Source organism: Dufourea novaeangliae, unplaced genomic scaffold (assembly GCF_001272555.1).
Source record: "Dufourea novaeangliae isolate 0120121106 unplaced genomic scaffold, ASM127255v1 scaffold7, whole genome shotgun sequence".
Classification (NCBI taxonomy): domain Eukaryota; kingdom Metazoa; phylum Arthropoda; class Insecta; order Hymenoptera; family Halictidae; genus Dufourea; species Dufourea novaeangliae.
The window spans coordinates 5,477,238-5,497,095 of NW_015373896.1; the positions used below are offsets into that span (position 1 = coordinate 5,477,238).

At 40.9% G+C, this 19,858-nt stretch overlaps 2 protein-coding genes across 10 annotated transcripts; one reads left to right on the forward strand and one right to left on the reverse strand.

Moving 5' to 3' along the window:
* The first annotated feature begins 717 nt into the window (after positions 1-717).
* LOC107193373 (transcriptional repressor p66-beta) lies at positions 718-10,813 on the forward strand. Of its 9 annotated transcripts, none has more exons than XM_015582799.1 (9): positions 718-1,086; positions 4,457-4,525; positions 4,911-5,194; positions 5,332-5,557; positions 5,630-5,915; positions 6,090-6,155; positions 6,406-6,839; positions 6,961-7,265; positions 7,349-10,813. In XM_015582799.1, the coding sequence occupies exons 2-9, from the start codon at positions 4,476-4,478 to the stop codon at positions 7,603-7,605; spliced, it is 1,908 nt and encodes a 635-aa protein (XP_015438285.1). In that variant the 5' UTR covers positions 718-1,086; positions 4,457-4,475; the 3' UTR covers positions 7,606-10,813. The 9 variants fall into 9 exon arrangements, with proteins under 9 accessions (XP_015438285.1, XP_015438286.1, XP_015438287.1 ...); XM_015582800.1 differs by having other exon boundaries at positions 1,069-1,115; XM_015582801.1 differs by lacking the exon at positions 718-1,086 and adding an exon at positions 1,251-1,386.
* Positions 10,814-13,260: 2,447 nt separating this feature from the next.
* On the reverse strand, positions 13,261-18,605 carry LOC107193308. Its single transcript, XM_015582711.1, has 3 exons — positions 18,393-18,605; positions 16,676-16,793; positions 13,261-13,451 (listed from the first exon to the last, which is right to left on the reverse strand). The coding sequence occupies exons 1-3, from the start codon at positions 18,543-18,545 to the stop codon at positions 13,261-13,263; spliced, it is 462 nt and encodes a 153-aa protein (XP_015438197.1). The 5' UTR covers positions 18,546-18,605.
* Positions 18,606-19,858: the final 1,253 nt, after the last annotated feature.

Here is a 19,858-nt window from a genome sequence, read left to right on the forward strand (position 1 = left end):
CCGTCAAACAGTTTTCCGTAGTTACAGCACAAATAATAGATATACCAAGAAGTAGTCGAGTATCCTCGACAACTGCACAATCCCCATTTCGAAAAGAAAACCACAAAAATCAGACGGTCACACTATCAACTTTTTACGGATCGACCGTTGCGCACACAAGCTCGTGCGACCACACGTCCTCGCGACACTGATCCAATTTGAAATGCCCTCCAATACGCGGTGGCCGTTGCCCGATTGGCGGTTACCGGTGCAGGTTCGAAAGAGGACGGGAATGCGCAGAAGCACGTGGGGGATTTGTTTAGACGACTGTCAAGCCCCTTTCGTAGGCGCATTTACAAAGTCCGTGGGGTGCTTCCGGTAAGCCCCGTAGCTGGCGGCGGCGCTTCCCCGACAAACGATACCGGGGGCCAACGGGGGCGACAAGATCCACTGTCTACCCCCCCCCCATCCTTCCCCGCAACCCCTCCCTTCCATCGCTCTTTCACTCCGTTACCACCCCTCCTACTGCTTTTCTGTACCACACGGCATTACACCTCCCGATGCGAAGACAGAGATAGAAACAGTGGACAAAGACAGAGACTGGGACCAGTGGCCAGGGGGGAGAGGAGTGACGACGGGCGACGATGCCCGGCGAAACGAGCGATGGAGGTGGGGGAAGACATCAACGGCGGACAAGGCCGCCATATTGAATCACTCTCGTTAATTTTTGCGCAGAGGCGGCGTGAATTTTTTCTCCTTGCGCGGAAGGTAGCGGGCTCAAGGTTGTGTCCGGGGACATCAGGATCGGTCGCGAACGTTTCGCGGTTGCCCGCGCTGCCACGCGTCGCCCCGAGTGCCGAACTGTGTGTGGTTAGTGTGTTTCTCGTCGTCATACAGTAGTACACCGTGCGGAAAGATTGTTCGGTCTCTCGTATTTTTTTCCCCCGCCCGAAGCAAATGGTAAACGCGATGCGCGGATACGCCGCGCGAGAAACGTTCACGGAAACATGCGGAAACTGTGCGTCCAAGATCGCCAGCCGGTGAAGCGTGCTCGTGATTGGGAGGGACACTCGAGGGAACCGAAGTGTACGCGTACACTGACTGCTGGTACGTGGTTGTGCGCCATGTCATTGCACGTAAGCGATAGTATAGAGAGTGTAATATATCGCGGTGGAGTGGAGAAGTGAAGTGGAGTGGAAAGCGACCGGCGGCTAGCTTGCCTCCTGCTTAACTTGCCGTGTGTGTATGTGTGTGTGTGAATGTGTGCGCGCCTGGTCGTCTCTATCTTCTGCCAGCCGCCGCGTTTTGCTCGTCCGCCTTTGTGTAATTGATTCCGTATGCCGGAACGATTCACACAAACTCGGACCAAGATTTTTCATTGATCAACCGACACGGCGCACGGCACAGGTACGTAAGTACACCTCCATCCTGACCACACGATCGCCGGGGACCGTTCTGTCGCGTGTGTATGTGTGTGTGGGGGGGGGGTCAAAACACTCTCTCGGTGGCGTTCCGTTCCAAGGAACGCGGGCGATTATCAATGTAGGTAGTAGGAAATATGTTGTGCACGCGGAAACATAAAGGAGTCGCGTGTCGCTGTCGCGCGAGCTGGCGTCGTACGTCACCCAGCGAGCCGAACGGAGATAGCATTCGCGTGTCTCCCTCGATAGTAGTTCTCTCGTGTCTCCCTCGATAGCAGTTCTCTCGGACATGCTGAGAGCCACAATATTTTGAATTCTCGAAAGAATTAATTGACCAACGAACGGTTTAGACTCGAACGGAATGTCATGCGAATTCTTATCGGAATGATTCACCGTGATCGCGGATTCCGTTTTGAGCGAGTTTATTAATTCCCCGCGGCGTAATGATAAAAGAGAAGACGAGACGTCGAATAGATATGAATCGCTGTTACGCGACTATGGTATGTTTTGGTCGTGTTTCTTTTTTCCCCACGTTCCTTTCGTTTAGATAACACCGATGTGAACTCGCTTACGTGTCGGTTTCGTAAATGATCGACGAAGTATTATTTCTACTTTTTTCGTTTTTTTTTTTTTTCTTAAAGAAATACATAATTGAAGATGAAACGAAGCATCGAAATTTGCGAGTACTACTTATGTTTATTTATCGTTTTACCGTTGATTGGTGAACAAAGTTAATGAGACTGCTATGAAAAAGTCTGTGATATCAATTCGAGAGTTTAGAGACCCTACTCTGTCACGTGATCTGGAAAGCGTGCAAGGCGGGAGATCCGAGAGAAACTCCGTGAACTAGTTAATTCTTTCGCGTTAGGACGCCCTGAAAGCATATTCACGAGAGATCGTAATAGCTAAACGAAGAAAAAAACGCACCAGGTTAGGTTCAAAACTTCTTGTAGCACTACCCCCGCCTCCTAGCGGTAGCATACACATATGTAGACTGCGGATTTTATGCACTTATGACATGTACAAATGAATATTTTGGAAACTAAACCAATTGAATCCATTTTCTATAAATTCCGCGGTTTTATTATTTTTAGTACATTACAGCTAAAACAAATTATTAAATAATATTTTAAGTACAAAATAATATTCCAATGTATATGACACTATCAATCTTTTCTACCATTTCATGAAGAAAACGAACCCCTTAATGAGTGATCAATCTTTTTTTCATCAATTTTGTTTTCTAATTCAGGTTCTTGTAAAATCTATCACGAAAATAAGAATTTGTAAAACATCCACAGCCTATTGACATATAGAGGACAAAAAAGAATTTGTTGAATTAGTAGACTCTGTCTACTAGATAACGTAAATATTTATTACTCTTAACATGGAAGCAAGTCTGATACGATATCACAGAATATTTTCTGTTTCATTTAAGCTCCTTAAAATATTTCAGCTTACACCCGAGACACCTTGTATAGTAAAACGAAAAATCTATGACGACGAAGAAAAGATTATCGTAAAGCTCGCTGCAATTGAAAATACAGTAAAGCAATGCATTACTCTATACTCTATCGCATAGTCTAAGAATCTATGAAATTATTCTAAAAAAAAAAGTGGGTATACGTCCCATTGGCTTCTTTTGCCCGTTGCATTTTCTCCTTCGTTTCTTTATCTGTCACTTTGTATATCTAACCGGCGCAACAAAGTTATTATTATCAGCGAAGACAATGCTCACTGAAACCGCGGCCTCGATATCAGGCACGCTTCCTAACCACGAGAGAAAAAAAAACAGTGGTAAATAGTGTCGTATTACCTAGAGGTCGCGCACGGTTTCACCCGATACAATAGTAATTACGAGATGCGTGGACGATATCAAATATACGTTGCAAAAACATTGTAACTCCTCCTTGGTCCCTGCGGCCGGGAATGCCAGCAGTGGGGACTCCGTCGAAAAATCGATTTCCCGTAGGGCATAAGGGCGCGGGAGGGAGCGAGGCCAAGGGAGAAGTTACGGAGACGAAATTCGGGAAAATCCGCAGAGAGAGAGACAGATGGAACGGGCGAAAGAGAAATACAGGGGGGCGGGATAGGGAGGGAAGGAGAAAGAGATTGGTTTCTAGCCCGTTCCGATGCCGCTCGTGTGGGTGAGTGGTTGACTGGATGTGTGGTAGGGAGTAGAGACCGTCGAACGAGGGGGGTGAGGGGAGAAATAATTAATGTGCGACCGTACCTCTCCCCTCACGGTACAGGGCACCCTCTCCCCTCCCCCTTTCCCCCCTTCCACAGTCTTGTACCGCTACGCTTAGCTGCCATTGTGCCGAGACGCCACTTCCGAAGCATCAAATTCAATTCTTCGATTTTCGTGCCGCCACTTTTTATCGCGACAAAATTCGGCCGTGGCAACGAGAACCGAAGGGCCACCGGGCGGCGTGCAGTGGTGCCGACGGGGAACCAGTAAAGCCCGCCAATATCGTACCTCGTGCACGATTCCGAGGATCGTGTGTATTCTTCCTGCCCGAACCGTCTTTAGAATTCCGCGGAGGTTAGGTTAGGACATTGCTTCCGTGGATATCGGCCGATCGGCCGCCTCGCAGAGCGTACACGAATCTTTTGTCGCGCGTTCCCGTGACGATCGCGTTCCTACCGGTGTTTGTCCGGCTATGTTGTGTGGGATCGCGTCGTTCCCGCTCGGAAGACGGTGATTTTGTGGGAAAAAAACGAGGGAATCCACGAGAGAGAGAGAGCGATGCCCCGGTGTACGTGAATCGCGGGATGATCGGACGGAGATTTTGGTAACCCCAGTTATTTTTGTTCCCGGGGTGAATCTTTTCTATCGCTTTCGAATCACGGGTGTTGCGAAACCTTGTCCTCACGTCTGTGTTCGCTTCTTTGTAGTGTTTCTTCTGCTTTTTTTTTCTCTTTACTTTTCGTCTCCTCTTCCCCTCTGGCAAATGTGTGCTGCATCGCGCTCTGTCGTTTTATTGTTGAAATCGATCCAATCGAAGTGCACCAGATGAATCGTAGTTTATTAATAAATACTTGTGTTTTTATAGAGTCGCCGCGTTTGAGAGAATGGAAGCCATGGACTTGGACGGGGATGCAGTGGTGGATCTGAGTGTTAGGTAAATTTGAGGAGAGATCCGTTTTTCTTTTTTTTTTTTTTTCGGTTATTCCCACTTGCATGTGAAATTGTTTTATTGCAATCTTGTGTGAGAGTGAACTATTCAGAAGCATGTCAATTTGGGACTAATGTTGTTTACATCACCCTGATTGTGAAATTGGACTATTGTTGTACGAATAAAGTTATCAGAAATGAAAGCACATAATGCATAACAGTGGTCCGTGATAATGTAGCTTGTAAGAGAAATGACTTCATGTGAACATTGACAAGTGGAAGTTATTTATATAAAAATTGATTACTCTTTTGGTATTGACATATTCCCTTTGCATATTTTAACTGCATCTTATATTGGAATAGTATTATATATCGTGTAATGTGTTTTTCAGCAGCAGTGGCAGAAGAAACTCTTTGTCAATCACTGTTAACTCTGGTGATGTAGGAGTTCCATTAGATTTAGGTCTTCATTCTTCTTCGAGTCCTAATCTGGATAACAATATGCCAGAAGCACGAAATATACAAAATGCAACAAGGGGAATCCTGGCTCCAAAGTCTGGAGATGATAGGAAAACACGCCGTAATCTTAGACCTAGAATTGAAATAAGTTATGCAGAGACTCCAGATGAACGTAGAATAAATGGCTACGTGAATGGAAATGCAGATAGTGATGAAGGTTAACTATAAACATAGCTTATTTATTTGTAGTTCTCATATTATAGCACAGCTTACAATTGAATTTAAAGATATCTTTTTGCATTTGATATTGATATCATTAATGTGATCTTGAATATTTAAATTTCTATTGACTAGGTGATATGCCACCTCTGCCTCCAATTAAGGAGCTATCATCCGATGAATTAGCTGAACGTGAAAGGACACTTAGGAAATTAAGGGAGGAACTTAGATCTGAGGAAATGAAGTTAGTGTTGTTGAAGAAATTACGGCAGTCACAACAATTGAAAGAAAATATTGCTGCTGTACCAAAAGTACCCAGTAAATTGCCTCCACCGGTTACAGTACAACAAACTCCCCATAGGTAAAACAAATATTTTACCTTTTAAGTACGTATCTTCATTTATTAATAATAAAACGAAATTCTATTTCTTAGTCATAGAACAGGAAAGGCACCACCACCTTTACTTAGGGGACAACCTGCACCAAGCAGGAGTAGTATACATGCTCCACCACCTGGAATGTTACTACCACCTACAGCTGCCCGAAGTTCGACTTCCAGTACTGGAATTCTACCAAATATGATCATACCACAACCACCGCACTCTAGGGGCAGGCCACCTAGTGCAACACCAAATGTATCAAATTATCATGCACCAGCAGATCGAACAGAGAGGTCCACAAAAGATCCAACTCCTACTCCGGCACATCAAGTAAGTAAGGTATAACATATCACGCATTTTATTTATAACTATATTTGTTCAAATGAAAATAATTTTTTAACATTTAAAACATTAGTAACGTAATACTTTATCTGTTGTTACACTTTGTGAAATATTTTACACCATTTGTAAAAGTATGTAAATAACCATAATTGTGTTTTTGTAAACACAAAGCTGCTTGTCGGATCTCAAGAAAATAAAACCACCGCATCCTTAAGCACACCTGTGATTTCAGAACAGGTATATCCACTAGTCAAAGTATATCTAGTATCTTGCCACTCTGAACTTTATATTAAATTTCGTACAAATTTTCTAGTCTTCCCAATAACCACATTATTTCTTTCGCTATATTTACCCCTTCTACTTCCACTTTTTCCTTCCTATTTTTCATGTTTACTATAACATTAATGCTTCATTTTATAGACAGTTTAAGAATAAAATTACAACGAACCGTTATAGATGCGGCTGATATTTGTTTTTAAAACTATAGGAAAGACCGAGGGATGATAATCAGACACCTGCGCAACGTCAAGCGGCTGCTAAATTGGCTTTGAGAAAGCAACTCGAGAAGACGTTGCTACAAATACCGCCTCCGAAACCACCGCCACCCGAGATGCATTTCGTACCTAATCCCTCCAATACGGAGTTCATTTATTTGGTGGGTCTGGAGCACGTAGTTGATTTTATTACTAAAGAGCCTGCTATTCCGCCACCTCCAGAGCCATTTGAATGTACCCAATGTAAAACGGACTTCACGCCTGTGTGGAAGTGGGAGAAGCCAATCACTGGTGGTAAAAAAGAAGGTCCAAGAGGACAGCATGCAACTTTCCAGAGACCTCCGGCAGGTCGTGATCCTAGGGTTATATGCGAACATTGCGTGACAACCAATGTTAAGAAAGCTCTGAAAGCTGAGCATACTAATCGGTGAGTACAGTACTTACGGTGAAACCATGGGTAAATATTCCTTAACACTTTCTTACAGTATCGAAATATTCTAATTGACACGTACGAAACTATTCTAATTAACACGTGAACGTGGTTGCAGATTAAAGACAGCGTTTGTCAAAGCGCTGCAACAGGAACAGGAAATAGAACAAAGGTTGGCGCAAGCAGCCTGTCCAAGCCCGGATCCACCAGCTCCGAAACCAGTTCCTAAAGCAGCTACTCCGACAAGAAGAGTAGCAACACCACCAGCTCCCCCACCGCAGGTACCACCGGCACCTACGTTGGCGCCGACTCCACCGGCACCTAAGCTGCAAGAGCATCCTTTGGTTAAATTGGCCGAAAGTGGGAAGTTCAGTCCACACCATGCTGCCGCTGCAGCTGCTTTGCAGCAACAGTTGCTCAGAGGTACGTGTAAAATATTGCAAATTCAAGGTTTCGGGTTGCGTAATAACCATTGAATAATAAAAATGTTTTCCATCTTTATTTAGAGTTGGCGAAGAATCCTGTGCCAGGTCTGCCGCCTCATCAACCTCTTCCTGCTCATATGATGCCACCGTTTACCTCGATACTGTATCCCTATCAGCTGGCAATGGCACAGGCCGGCGGTAAGGGTCTCGTGGAGCTACAACGGCAAGCAGCTGATTTGCAACGCCAATACTTGCTCGACATGATTCCGTCGCAAGCGTCTCAAGCACAAGGCAATCAGGCTCCACCGCGGGCCCATCCACACAATTGGAAGACGTAACCAGACGCATTTAAAGATCAGACAGTAAATGCAAACAAATGAAACTGTAGAGCTGTGTTAGAGAGAATATCGAGAGGCCAAGATACTCGTATTCTTTTTCCACGACTTCGTACTAAAGGGGATCTAATGGAGTGTGGACAGTCACAACTTCATGCACTTAGGATAAAATATACCAATCGTCGGATTGGTATCTTTATTGCAAAGTGAAGCTCAAACCGGATTAATGGACGACAGACAATTCTTATACTATTGTAAAAGAAAGGGAACTCTCAACCATCATTTCTGTGAATATTGCATTGACGTGTGTGAGTGTGAATTTATTGTTACCCGGAAGGTTCGAGGCGTCGATTGCCTCCGAGGAAGACAAGTTTTTTTTTAGTTATCACGATACAGGACTACCATAATGAGTTGTGGTTCCGAAAAGTAAAGTCCTTATGATTATCGAAAGGCCCGGAAAAAAAACGAGAGGTTTGCGATCGATTGATTTTTTTAGAGAGAGAGAGAGAGAGAGAGGGAGCAATATCTGTTTCTTTTCTCATTACCCTGTGTTGGTATCGACAGTACTGCAAAAGAAGGAGGAAACTATATAGGTGAATATGTCAATCAGATTTCAGTAGGTGTGTATAATAATTTGGGACGCACACGAATGAATATAAAATTGCTTCAATTACTACATTACATATAAAAGAACCAAATGGACATTTTTTATGGCACTAAGGACAGTTAATAAGTGTTACGTGATTAATACGAATTGGTTGATCTAATGATAGTAGTGATAAACGAAGACGCGAGAAACACGTGGAGCGGAGCAACAATGTTTCGAAACGAAATTGAATGTTAACGGAAGGGTGGAATTTTTGTTAGGGCCCTTATAATTAAGCCGACCTTTGTCGGTGGTTCGAATGATTTCTGCAACCATCGGCGGTACCTGTACTCTGTGTATATCTCTTTATTTTCTTCAAAACTGTGAGTATTGTTAAGGTGATTATAACGCGTGTGTGAGAGGGAGAAAGAGAGAGGGAAAGAAAGAAAGAACGAGAGAGGGAGAGAGTTGTAGCTACGACAGAAAAAAACTGATCTTTGTAAGAAATCGTGTGCGTGTGTGCGTGTGTGTCAGTGATAGTCAGCAAAATGAATGTGGGAATGATAGTAATTTTTCTCTTTTTCTTTTCGTCGAGATACAAGACGGAGAGTGAGCATTCAGCATGTTTTTAAATTAGGGTGACACGAGTGTCATTCGCGCACAAATCGTGGTAGGAGAATTCGTAATAATAAGGATAATAAGAGTAATGGTAAGACTTTGGCTCACTTCGATGCAGGATGCTTTAGAAACGTGGAAACGAAGAAAGGGGAATTATTCGATGATCGAACGGTTCAGATATCTCTCTCTATATATATATGTTATATATATATAAGCAACTGAACGAAAGAAAGGAAACACTATGGATATATAAATTAATGGGATAGCGCGATTGATTTCATGTGTCACATCGATGTAAAAGTATTTAAAACAACAAAAAAAAATGGAAATCTTAACTGGACATATGTATCCGAAAGTTTTACCAAACCACTTCTAAGTGGCAAGATGGCCGAATTTTTACGAAAATCCTCTCTAACCACAAAAAAGATAAAAAAGGCAAAAAAAAAAGAAGAAAAGATAATTTGCACTTTGAAAAAATTACAAATCTCCGGCACACGATCCCAGTAACACTTATCACACATACACACACAACATACACACACCTACCACCCACCCATACAAATAATCCGATGATTTTCATTGATTCCGGCTAACTGATCTTGGTCCACAAACATTCTTTCCGAATCACTAAATAATATAGTTAACTGTAGTCTTGATATTTCTCTCGGTATATGATACAAGTTAATAAACTAAAAATAGCATAATCATCTCTCTTTGTACTACGTGATAGATTTTCAACTCAATACTTGATATAAACGAATGTACCACCGTAAACGTAAACGTCTTACGATCGCATAATAGATCAAGATCTGTGTTTTTTGTGTAAGGGGAAAGAAAAATGAAGGATCGAAGTAAAAATATCATTGTCTACACGTTTATCATCGTTGCCAGGACGCTACCGCTGTTATTATCTCCCGTCGTATTAAAAAGGAACATGAGAAGGAAAGAGAAAAAAGCGGATTTATTTTATTCGTATTTATTCGCGTGGACACATAGGACTAGGGAGGACCGTAGTCTCTTTATAGATTCTAGCCAATACGTTTGCATGTAATTACCATAGACATAGAAATATAATTAAAATTTGGAAATACAATTTTTATGTCTATGGTAATTACAATCACAGACGAAACATGTGAAGTTATTCCATTTCTATATTCTAGTGGTTCTCGTAAAATTTAGAAGAGAAACAGTGACATGCACGTACGGAATATATTTCGTTTCACGATTTATAAGTGATTTTGGGGTTAATTATACTTTCATCTAATTTATCTTAGATACAAATTTTCTAATACACAGGGTCACAATAATGAGAATTCATAATCGATTTTCCATTGAGTTCTGAGAGTTGCTAATCAGATGTAGCATTAATCACACACATACGAGTGCTGTATTTGCGTACATTCAACGGTCCTCCCACGCCTCCCGTCGAAGCGTGGTTCAACAATACCGAAAGATGTGCATCACTCGCACGACTGCTATGAGTCCTCTGTAACCGTTAAGCGAGTTGTCGATTCTGTTCTCGAAACGCGCATCGTCTCTTAACGTGTCGGTTCAATTGCATTTTCCCGCAGACGCAACGAAAAAAAGGTCAGGGGAAAAGAAAACAATCGGACAGAAAAATCAACAGAAATACGTTTCTTCCTATCTTCCTTTCTAGTCTTGTCTTTCACCTCTGTGTGGTGCTGTTTAAGAGCTAAAGCACTTTTAAGTGCGAACGTAATTTTATATTCTAAAAGAGAGCGAGCGAGAGAGAGAGAGAAATGAAAAAGAAAAAAAAACAGTGTTTTTCGCTAATAAAAAAAGAGGGGAACTTCTTCACCTGGGAAATTTCACGCAGGGCGGTAGTGTGTAGAAGAGAAAATGATACGGGAATTAGAGGATATCGAAATTTTTCACACCCGACAAGCTAAAGCAATACAGAAACTTCGAATATGGTGGATTAGTATTCTTAAGGTACTTTGGAGAAGCTGTGTGAACGAGAAAAAAATACACGCGGTCCGATATTTCGTTGGGGGGGGGGGGGGGAAAAAAGTGAACGGGGAAAAAAAACGTGTTTATAGGCATCGCGAAAAATTTGAACGTCCAAGAAAAAAAGAAAAATTCGTACCGTTGTATCTTAAGTCTGACTACCTGACCGAGAATCTCTCTGCCCCACAATTTATAGGATTAGTAGTTTAACGAAAAAAAAAACAAAAAAAAAAGTACAGTTTACCGAATACTCTGGAGACTACACGAATAAAGCTTATCAATGATTGTATTTCCGAGTGATGTTTATTATTGTTGTTTATAATTTTGGAAAGTTAGCGGTATGCGTGAACGCACTCGAAGGACGACGAGAAACGGTGCTTCGAGGGCGCGCAGCACCACGATCGGTATAATGGCGAAACACTTACGATATTCGAAAATCGAATATTTATGATATTCGGTCGTGCGATCGGTACACATTGTAAATTATTAAACCAGAAGCCATATGTGCACTGCCGTTCGAAAGTTTCGGATTGTTTCTATGATGGTTAACGAGCAAACGATAATAGTGTCTGTTTGTTTCTGTTTTCAGGGTTACACCAGTTTTCTTTAGTCACGCAGAATGATTGGTTAGACATTGGACCGGACAATTGGTTCGAGATATTTATGGCAAAAGTGTATCGGCAGGAATTGTTGAAATATAAAAATTTATCCGTGGTCCACACGTAGTTTAAATCTGTTTTACTTCGAACTGAAAGACGGTGTTTTTGGGATAATTTTTGCATTGCATGGTTCGTATAGTTCGTCTTAAACGTGGAGAGGATACTGGAAGGTTTTATTTCTATTAGACCATTCATTGTTGTCCATTGAAAAGTGCAGATCGTCCATAATAATAAAATTCCAAACTTTTTAGCGGCAGTGTATTTGAAAGCGACTGTTGTTGGTGCAGTTCGTTTCGAACATTTTCCTTTAAGTGTTCTGACATAATATTATAAGGTACGACCGGGGGTAAGTCCTAGGTGTCTGCGATTGTTAGCCTTTAGGAAGTATTAAGTTTTTACTAATTTTGTAAAGCTACCTGAGAACACTCAAGAATTCGAGATTACAAAATCTGTGACTTCCTTTTGTTCTTATTGTTTTCTTTTCATTGATTTATATATATATATATATATATATATATATATATATATATATATATATATATATATTTTTATATATATATATATATATATTATTTATGTAAAGAGTGTATTTTGAGGTATTCGATAAAAACTTTGACACGCCTGGAAGGTTATTCTAATCGAAGGTCATATACATGTATAATAGTCATGTATAAATACGGGCGTATAGTGAGCGATGTCGACGGTTGAGGTCTACTATTTCTCCCTCTACATTTGAAGCAAGCTACTGGAGGCGGAGCAAAAAACCTAACGGTAGTAAAGTGGGGGAAAGCTTTCGTTGAGTAACACTGATCTACAATATTCTTTCGTTACATTTTATCTGGAGATAAGGACATTATCTCTTTCCATACTTGTATAACTATTATTTACTAAAGAAGTATTAATGGTGAGTACTCAACAATAGTAGACTTATAACGAGAGAATACTGTATTTCTATTTATTAGTAGGATAACCGTTATTTATTCTTAAAATCCCATTTGGATGTGTCATATGGTAAGAATCATATGGTTAATTATCTGTTCAAAACGATGCCTCCACTACCAATCCAACCACGATTTATACTTCATATTTCACTATGTATAACGAAACCTACATTTTACACAGTTCATTCTACAGTTAACTCGGTTATTTGTTTATTTCCAGCTGGAATTCGAAGAAGCCAATCTTACGATAGAGGTCATTCCGTCAATGACTTTGAACGATCAATCAATCTGTTCCCAACTATAGCTCTTTTATGCATTACATTCTATACTATATATTCAGAATACTTTTCCAAAACACGCTGAATAGTTCTGTTACTGTGTCGAAACAGTTCGTACGGTTTTACAAACAGGGGACAAATACGTGTCTCTTGGAAAGGACCGTTCAAAGAAAAAAGCAAGACAAACGTTTTTCTGATGAACATTTTTTACAAGTCGGGGAGGGGCACCATTTATTTCGCGACATCTTAGTTCCTATCTTGGCGAAACGTCCGCGGCAAAAAATAACACGGGGGACCAGTTTAGCGAGTCGAATGATAGACGCTATATTTAGAAACTCGACGTAAAAGTTTCAGCTTATGCAAGCTACCCACGATTGACTCGAGGTATTTCAAGTCACCGTGCCCGTTTACCGTGGCGTTGTATACTTAACATTTCGTTTTATTATAAAAAAGACAACACAGGAGAACAGTAGCGCCATCGTTGTCACCGAGAGCGCGATGTTTAAGATTCACCCTTGTCTGTATTGTCTTTTATTGTTATTTCGTATTAAACGGTATACTCGCGCATCTAGAGGAACGACGATGGTCTTTTTCTCTCGATCGTCACGTCAGTTCTGTTCCTTTTCATTGTATTCGGAGAGGCATTTCTTGAAATGTTTCGAGCAAAACGGATATAACGTCGGGTGGTCGCAGGTTCTGCAGGCCGCCGCGAGATGCGAACAGCATCGCAGGCTTTCACGGCAACAGGAGGCCCACAATTCGGGGCCAGCTGTCGCACAATTGTAGCAGTAACAGTCACCTGAAAGAAAAAAAAAATTATGAACAGGTACATGCCCTTGTTGATCGATCCTTTCGTTTTATCAGATATAGTATCTGCAATTCATTACCATTATATTCATTCAGAGATCCGTGATAAAATCATTAGCCTCGATATCGGGTTAAATGTAACCCATGCTATAGTATTATTTATATATAAACGTGACCATGCATATATTGTTACTATGCATTCTTTAAGACCAGATTCTAAAGCATCAAACATTACAGTGTATTAAAAAAATGTATATATTTCACTTTTTATTTATATAGAAACACAATGTGCATGAAATATTGTCTTCATATACGTTAAATGCATTTTCGAAATTATGTTTCATATATTTCACAGATTTTCCTATACATTTGCTGTCGTTATATTTTCAAAACGAAGTCGAGTCAACAATGACCCAAGCATCGACCGGTTAAATTACATTAGCTCTCCACATCTCCCGATTCTTTTCAACACTGTGTGTGTGTGTGTATGTGTTTATACATCTAGTTTATTCAGACATTATCCCATTGCGACTCCGGTAGGTACCCGTGCACGCCTTACATCACTAGTAAGTCACTTGACTCCTTTACGTTAAACAAGCGTAATGCGAATGTCGAGGAAAAAGAACAGAACACGGCCAACAGTATCGCGTGTCACGTACGCCGCACGTGCGGATTTTTCACCGGAGAACTGGTCTACCTAGTCGAGTTGATATTTTCAAAGCGAAGGTGAAACGCGCGATTTTCTCCCGTTAACAGTATTCCTAGGACAGATTGGATTTTTTTCCATGGAAACTAGATTGTCGAGATGACGAGTCCAATCGAACATCTCGAACGATCGATAAATGTCCGGAAAAATAGAATTCACTAGACTGCGTACAAGCTTGTTGGTTATTTTTCGGTAATGAGTCCCCTGCTAACGGACTTTCCATAAATCGGGAAAAACTTTTGCAAATATATTGTTTTCGTTTCGAATCCTTCGATCATCAATCTAGTTTCCATGGAAAAAGTCGAGTCTGTCCTAAGAATACTGTTAACGGGAGAAAATCGCGCGTTTCACCTTCGCTTTGAAACTATCAACTCGACTAGGTAGATCATCTGTCGCTTGTCGTGCTGCACCACATCGCGAGTTAACCAGAAGAGATTCGTAATTAGAATCAGAGAAAGAATATTCCAAGAAATCATGTACACCCAGATATGCTCATCTCGGTTCCATTCGCGACGAGATAATTAGACGTGATTGCACGCGTGCCGTGCGCATAATGGTAGGCCCCCAGTCGCTAAATCTTCCTTGGTCGCGTTGCATTGTGAAAGGATACCAGGACCGATACGAATTATCGTAAACGCGGGCATTAATAACGACTGGAACGGAGCTTCGGTGTGCAATATTGAATTTCACTGGTATTGTTTTGATAGAAGATCGTACAAAGCTGTGTTACGCTTGATTCGGATGCCGTGGCTGACATTGGAGGGGGACATTTAGGTTATCGAGACAAATTCGTGAATGTATTTTAGGTTAACGGTAGTACAGAAAGATCATCAACCCACCAATGACAACCTCTAATTTTAAGTGACTTTCTGCACGAGCAGATTTCTACGAAGACACGAAACTACATCCTGCTTCTAAAGTTTGCGATATCAGACTCTGCCTTTCTCTGCGTGGATGTCCTAATTTCGAAATTAGTTACAGTTTCATTGGTTTTCGGGCATATGTAAGTATGACTGTACGCATCAACTATTTTTTGTAAAAGATATAATCTAGACTCGGTTCAATACTAATCGTACGCAGTGAAAGTATGTTACAAAACTAATGCCCAGTCCATCAGGGGATGAATATTATTTTCGTATGTACGCAAGGAAAAAGTAGAAACGCTCGGAACGGAACGCGAGCCACGTCTCGGGTAAAAGTGATTTATCGCCTCCTGACGGATTGCCTCGAAGGGTAAATTACACGATGGATCTATTTACTCGATTCAGATTCCATACGATCCCGAGGTGCGTTTAATCTAAAGATTAATGCTCTCATGCGCTGGTATGCATTTATAATAGCGCGAACAAATGGTACGTAGGAGTGGCTTTAATATATGTCTCGTTTGTTTATGCTTGGAAAAAATTTAACCTATAACCTAAGATCGTAATAACGCCAGTACCGGTGAAAGCAGGCTAATCAATCATCAATATTCTTGATTCCAGTTATTGAATAATTAATAACCGTTGTGATGTATGATGATCACCGTTATGTGGCTTACGATTAGTATGATGAATATAATATGTCCTACGACTATAATTTGATCACCATGGTTACTGTGATGACTATGATGAGTACAGTGAATATCATAACGATTATGAACCCTCCCGAGAGAACTCGGCTTCCGCTAGGGGAAAAAGCGGCGTAGGAGAAAAGTCTTCTACCACTTGGTAAATTTATTCTAGGTAGTGAAATAAATGTTAAATCGTATGTTAATTTGGTATACATTTCAGTAATTCTAAATACCAAATGGTAGGAGGCCCTTTCCCTACGTTACTTTTTCCCCTAGTGGAAGCCGAGTTTGCTCGTGGGTAAACATGCTGATTGTCAGAATCTCGTTTTAGTTTCACACATTAAAGAAGTATTGCCACAATTTTTTAGCGGCACTGTACGCCTGCAAAATGTTAGGCGGATGATAAACTCGCTGTACATTGTAATTACATCTTTGTAGCCCGGCACTAACACTCCGATTTCTGTTGTTGTATGGAAAAAAAACAGCACCTCTGCCGTGAACAATAGAGAATCTGACCTTGACATAGCCACTCCCGGACATTGTTTGCCCACGTTAAATGCATCGCTCGCACGCCGCGCTAAAGTGTCGATCTATGAATTAGATGCACCGACCGATCGACGCATAAGTACAGTCTAGTGATTCAGCGGGACGCGATAAATCATCCTTTCCAGAAACATGTCATTTCGGTCGTGCAGAAACGTTTCTACTTTCCCCGGGGAACACACGTTACCCGAGATGCTTCTCGGGGGATTCACGTTTCGCAGACTATTAGGCATCGATCATACAACACGGACGAAAGGAACATTGTGTAACGGAATACAAGTTGTGCCTGAGGATGTGCATACTCCAGATCTTAACATGGAAAAGAAAGTTTACGTAGTACAGCTAACTTGAGGCTTGCCTATCCTATTTAGGATCGCTGTATTTATATTACTGTTTTAAATTCTTTTTTGATTACCTTCTGGACAGTCGACCGATCGTCGAGCTTCGGCTCTTCTGCACTCGAGGCCCTCCTCACCTTTCGGGCAGGATGTGTAAGACTCCTCGATCGAATTTTCACCGAGTATTGCATTAATCTGAAAGTACACGGTAGCGGGCAGTTTCGTGGTGGCTAGCAACCGTGCAACGTCTACGCAACACGGCCTACCCCAATTAGGTATTCTCAATTAAGAATTCTTTAACGAATCATAACCGATTTTGTAAATATCCCGATTCCATCAAGATTCTGTACGAAAAGTAAAACAAAAACACAGATTTTAACTCGTTTATTTTAGCTAAGAAAATGCTGCGAATTATTGATCATTTATGTTCTGTAAAATATCTAGATTCTCAAAATTTGATGAAAAACATAAAACTTCTTTATATCGTCATAAGAAAAGTTACAAAAAATTGTTAAGTAGTCTAATGCCACCAAATTTACAATATTCCAAATAATCTCGAAAAAAATTTTGTATTTTTTATTGGTACATTTAACTGAAAAATTGAAATTCCGTATATTTGCAATGTTTTTTTTCGTGAAAGTTGATCCGTGTCGAAGGAATACACGCAAGATTCCATAATATTATCCAGAATGTCTTATATTACAGTAATCCTTATTCGTAAACCTTGGTACAGCGGTAATTACAACATTCCCGTGGTCATTAGAATCCTGGCACGACCACGCGTTCCAGAATTGTGCGTGCACGGACGTTCTTCGGTTATACGCGGACTTTTGTTACGCAACAAAGTTGCCGGCACTTTTAGCAGCGGACCGTTTCAGAGTCCTTTACGATCACAGCACGCGTATTACCGATCCTGCGCATATCCGTTTCCACGCGCGACCGGAAATCTCGAATGACCTTACGAATAAAAGATTCGAAGTCTTAATTAAAATTGATTGCTTCTCTTAAAAATTATATTGACTCGAATGATCGTTTCGAATCGATTTGAGTGAACTTTCTGGAGATCAAATTTAAAAAAAAACATATTTTTTTGTATGCTCCTTGTTTAAATGATACCTTTTTAATGGTACGTTACCTTTCTTTAATGGTACCATTTAAATAAAAGCAGACAAAAAAAATATTTTTTCAAAATTTGATCTCCAGAAAGTTCACTCGAATCGACACGAAACAGCCATTCAAATCGATATAATTTTCAGAGAAAAAATTAATTTTCGTATAAATACCGCCTTTTCGGGGAATTGTTCTCATGAATTGTGACTGCATGGAAATCCGTGGTTTACCTGTCAGGGACGAGTTTCGCGACGAGCCAAGGATACAGGGCTGAATTAACCATTAAGCAAAATAAGCACGTGCTCAGGGCATCGAGGAAAGGAGAACGCCACAAAAATTTTCCATTGCTAGATTTACCATGGACCAATTTCAACGTATCTTTTTAAAAATATATAATACGAATAAATTTTTGATATACAAAATATTGAAGATATACATTGCTTCGTCAGCTTTGGTGATGTTAAAAAATTTTTCTTGCATAAAAATAATCTGTTCGTCTGTTTCTAACAAATACGGGACTGACAACAGTTATGACAAAAATATGATGGAATTACAGTTTGGCCGGAAGCATTTGGCAGCCACTATGTATGTATATGGAGACATCAAAATCTTTTAAGCGCTTAGGGCCTCTAAATGTCTCAATTCGGCCCTGCGAGGACATATAATTAATGTTTGAAATCTCACTCGTTTGAAAGCGCCCGGTTTCGAGAACATTTTCACCAGTTTCGCCAGCGCGTTTTCCTCAGTGGTGACGGTCGTGGCGTTGTTTTCCTCGCACCGGTGTCCGACGAGCATCAGGACCGAGCAAAGGAGCAGCAATGCACCGCGGGAACACATATCACCGTCGTGAGGAGACACGCGGACGAAAGGCAGAAGATAAAAAAAAAATTTACTTGCGACGCCTCTCCTGGTTAATTTGAAATCGCGACTGACCGCCCCGATGGAGTGCGAAACGCGCACCAACAGTTCGACTTCTCCGACGTTTTACTTTCTGGAGGGGATATCCTACATTGTGACGCGCGGTGGCCACATGGGGACAGTCGTTTGAACCAGGGAGCGAGCTTTTGCACCTGTGGGATATCTCCCTGATTCAGAGGACTTCGTTGTGCTTCCGGGGAACGTGAATCATTTCCACTTTTGTTTTCGCTGCTTCGTTCAAAGTTTCTTCTAGCGTTCCTTCCGTTATTCCTGTGAGGAGGACTAAGCAAACAACGACTGTTATCGTTGTTTTGAAGGTAGGGAGCTGGTACCGCCAGAAGTCACGTGATACGATTTGAACCTATCATTGGAAATTGGCAACAGTTTTATTTTCCGGAATAGGGATATATTCGAGAACTGTTGCTAAGGAATATGTTTGGAGTACACCGGCGATTAAAATACTTGTTCACCTTGTTCCGAGTATTTGAAAGTCACTAGTTGAATTCGGAAGTTGCCTTGATCGTCAGTGGTGTATCATGTATTAAACATAAAGTACGTAGAAAATGGGTACATCAGATTGTTTGATTTTGTTTATTAACAATTCATATTTGCTGCGTTTTCTATTAATATTTAATAATTAAAGAGTTCTCGCAGCGTTATCTTCTTTAAAACAATTAGTATTACAGTGTTGCTCTAAGAAAGACTATACTTTTACTGCACTGTATTTGATGATGAATGAGATAAAAAAACGCTCGTTGCGCTATCTACGGAAGAACATCTAAGCTATTAGCTAATTAGTACTGTGCTCTTGCCATCAGAGGCCGTTAAAATGCTGCTCTGGCGTTTGTTTGAGAAAAATAAAAATGAATTAAAGATGCATGCCTAAGCATGTGTTTCACTGATGTCGAATTCTTTACTAAAGTCTCCTGAAATGTTATTATTCGAAAACAACCCGCTTGTTACATTTTTATTATTCCTTGTCATCTCACGGAAAAAATGAAATATTAATTCACTAATAGCTTAGACGATCTACCACAGATAGCGCCACTGGTTTGTTTGATTGTGTTTTTGTATTGTAAAACTAGATAAAGCAATAACGGTACACCTGTTTGATTTGAAGGTTTTATCATAATATGTATATGTAGTCTTCGTGAATTTTTTTAAAACGCAGAGCTAACGAACCCCCCAGCAATAGTCCCATTAGAAAGAGATGCAGCTACTCTAACTATTTC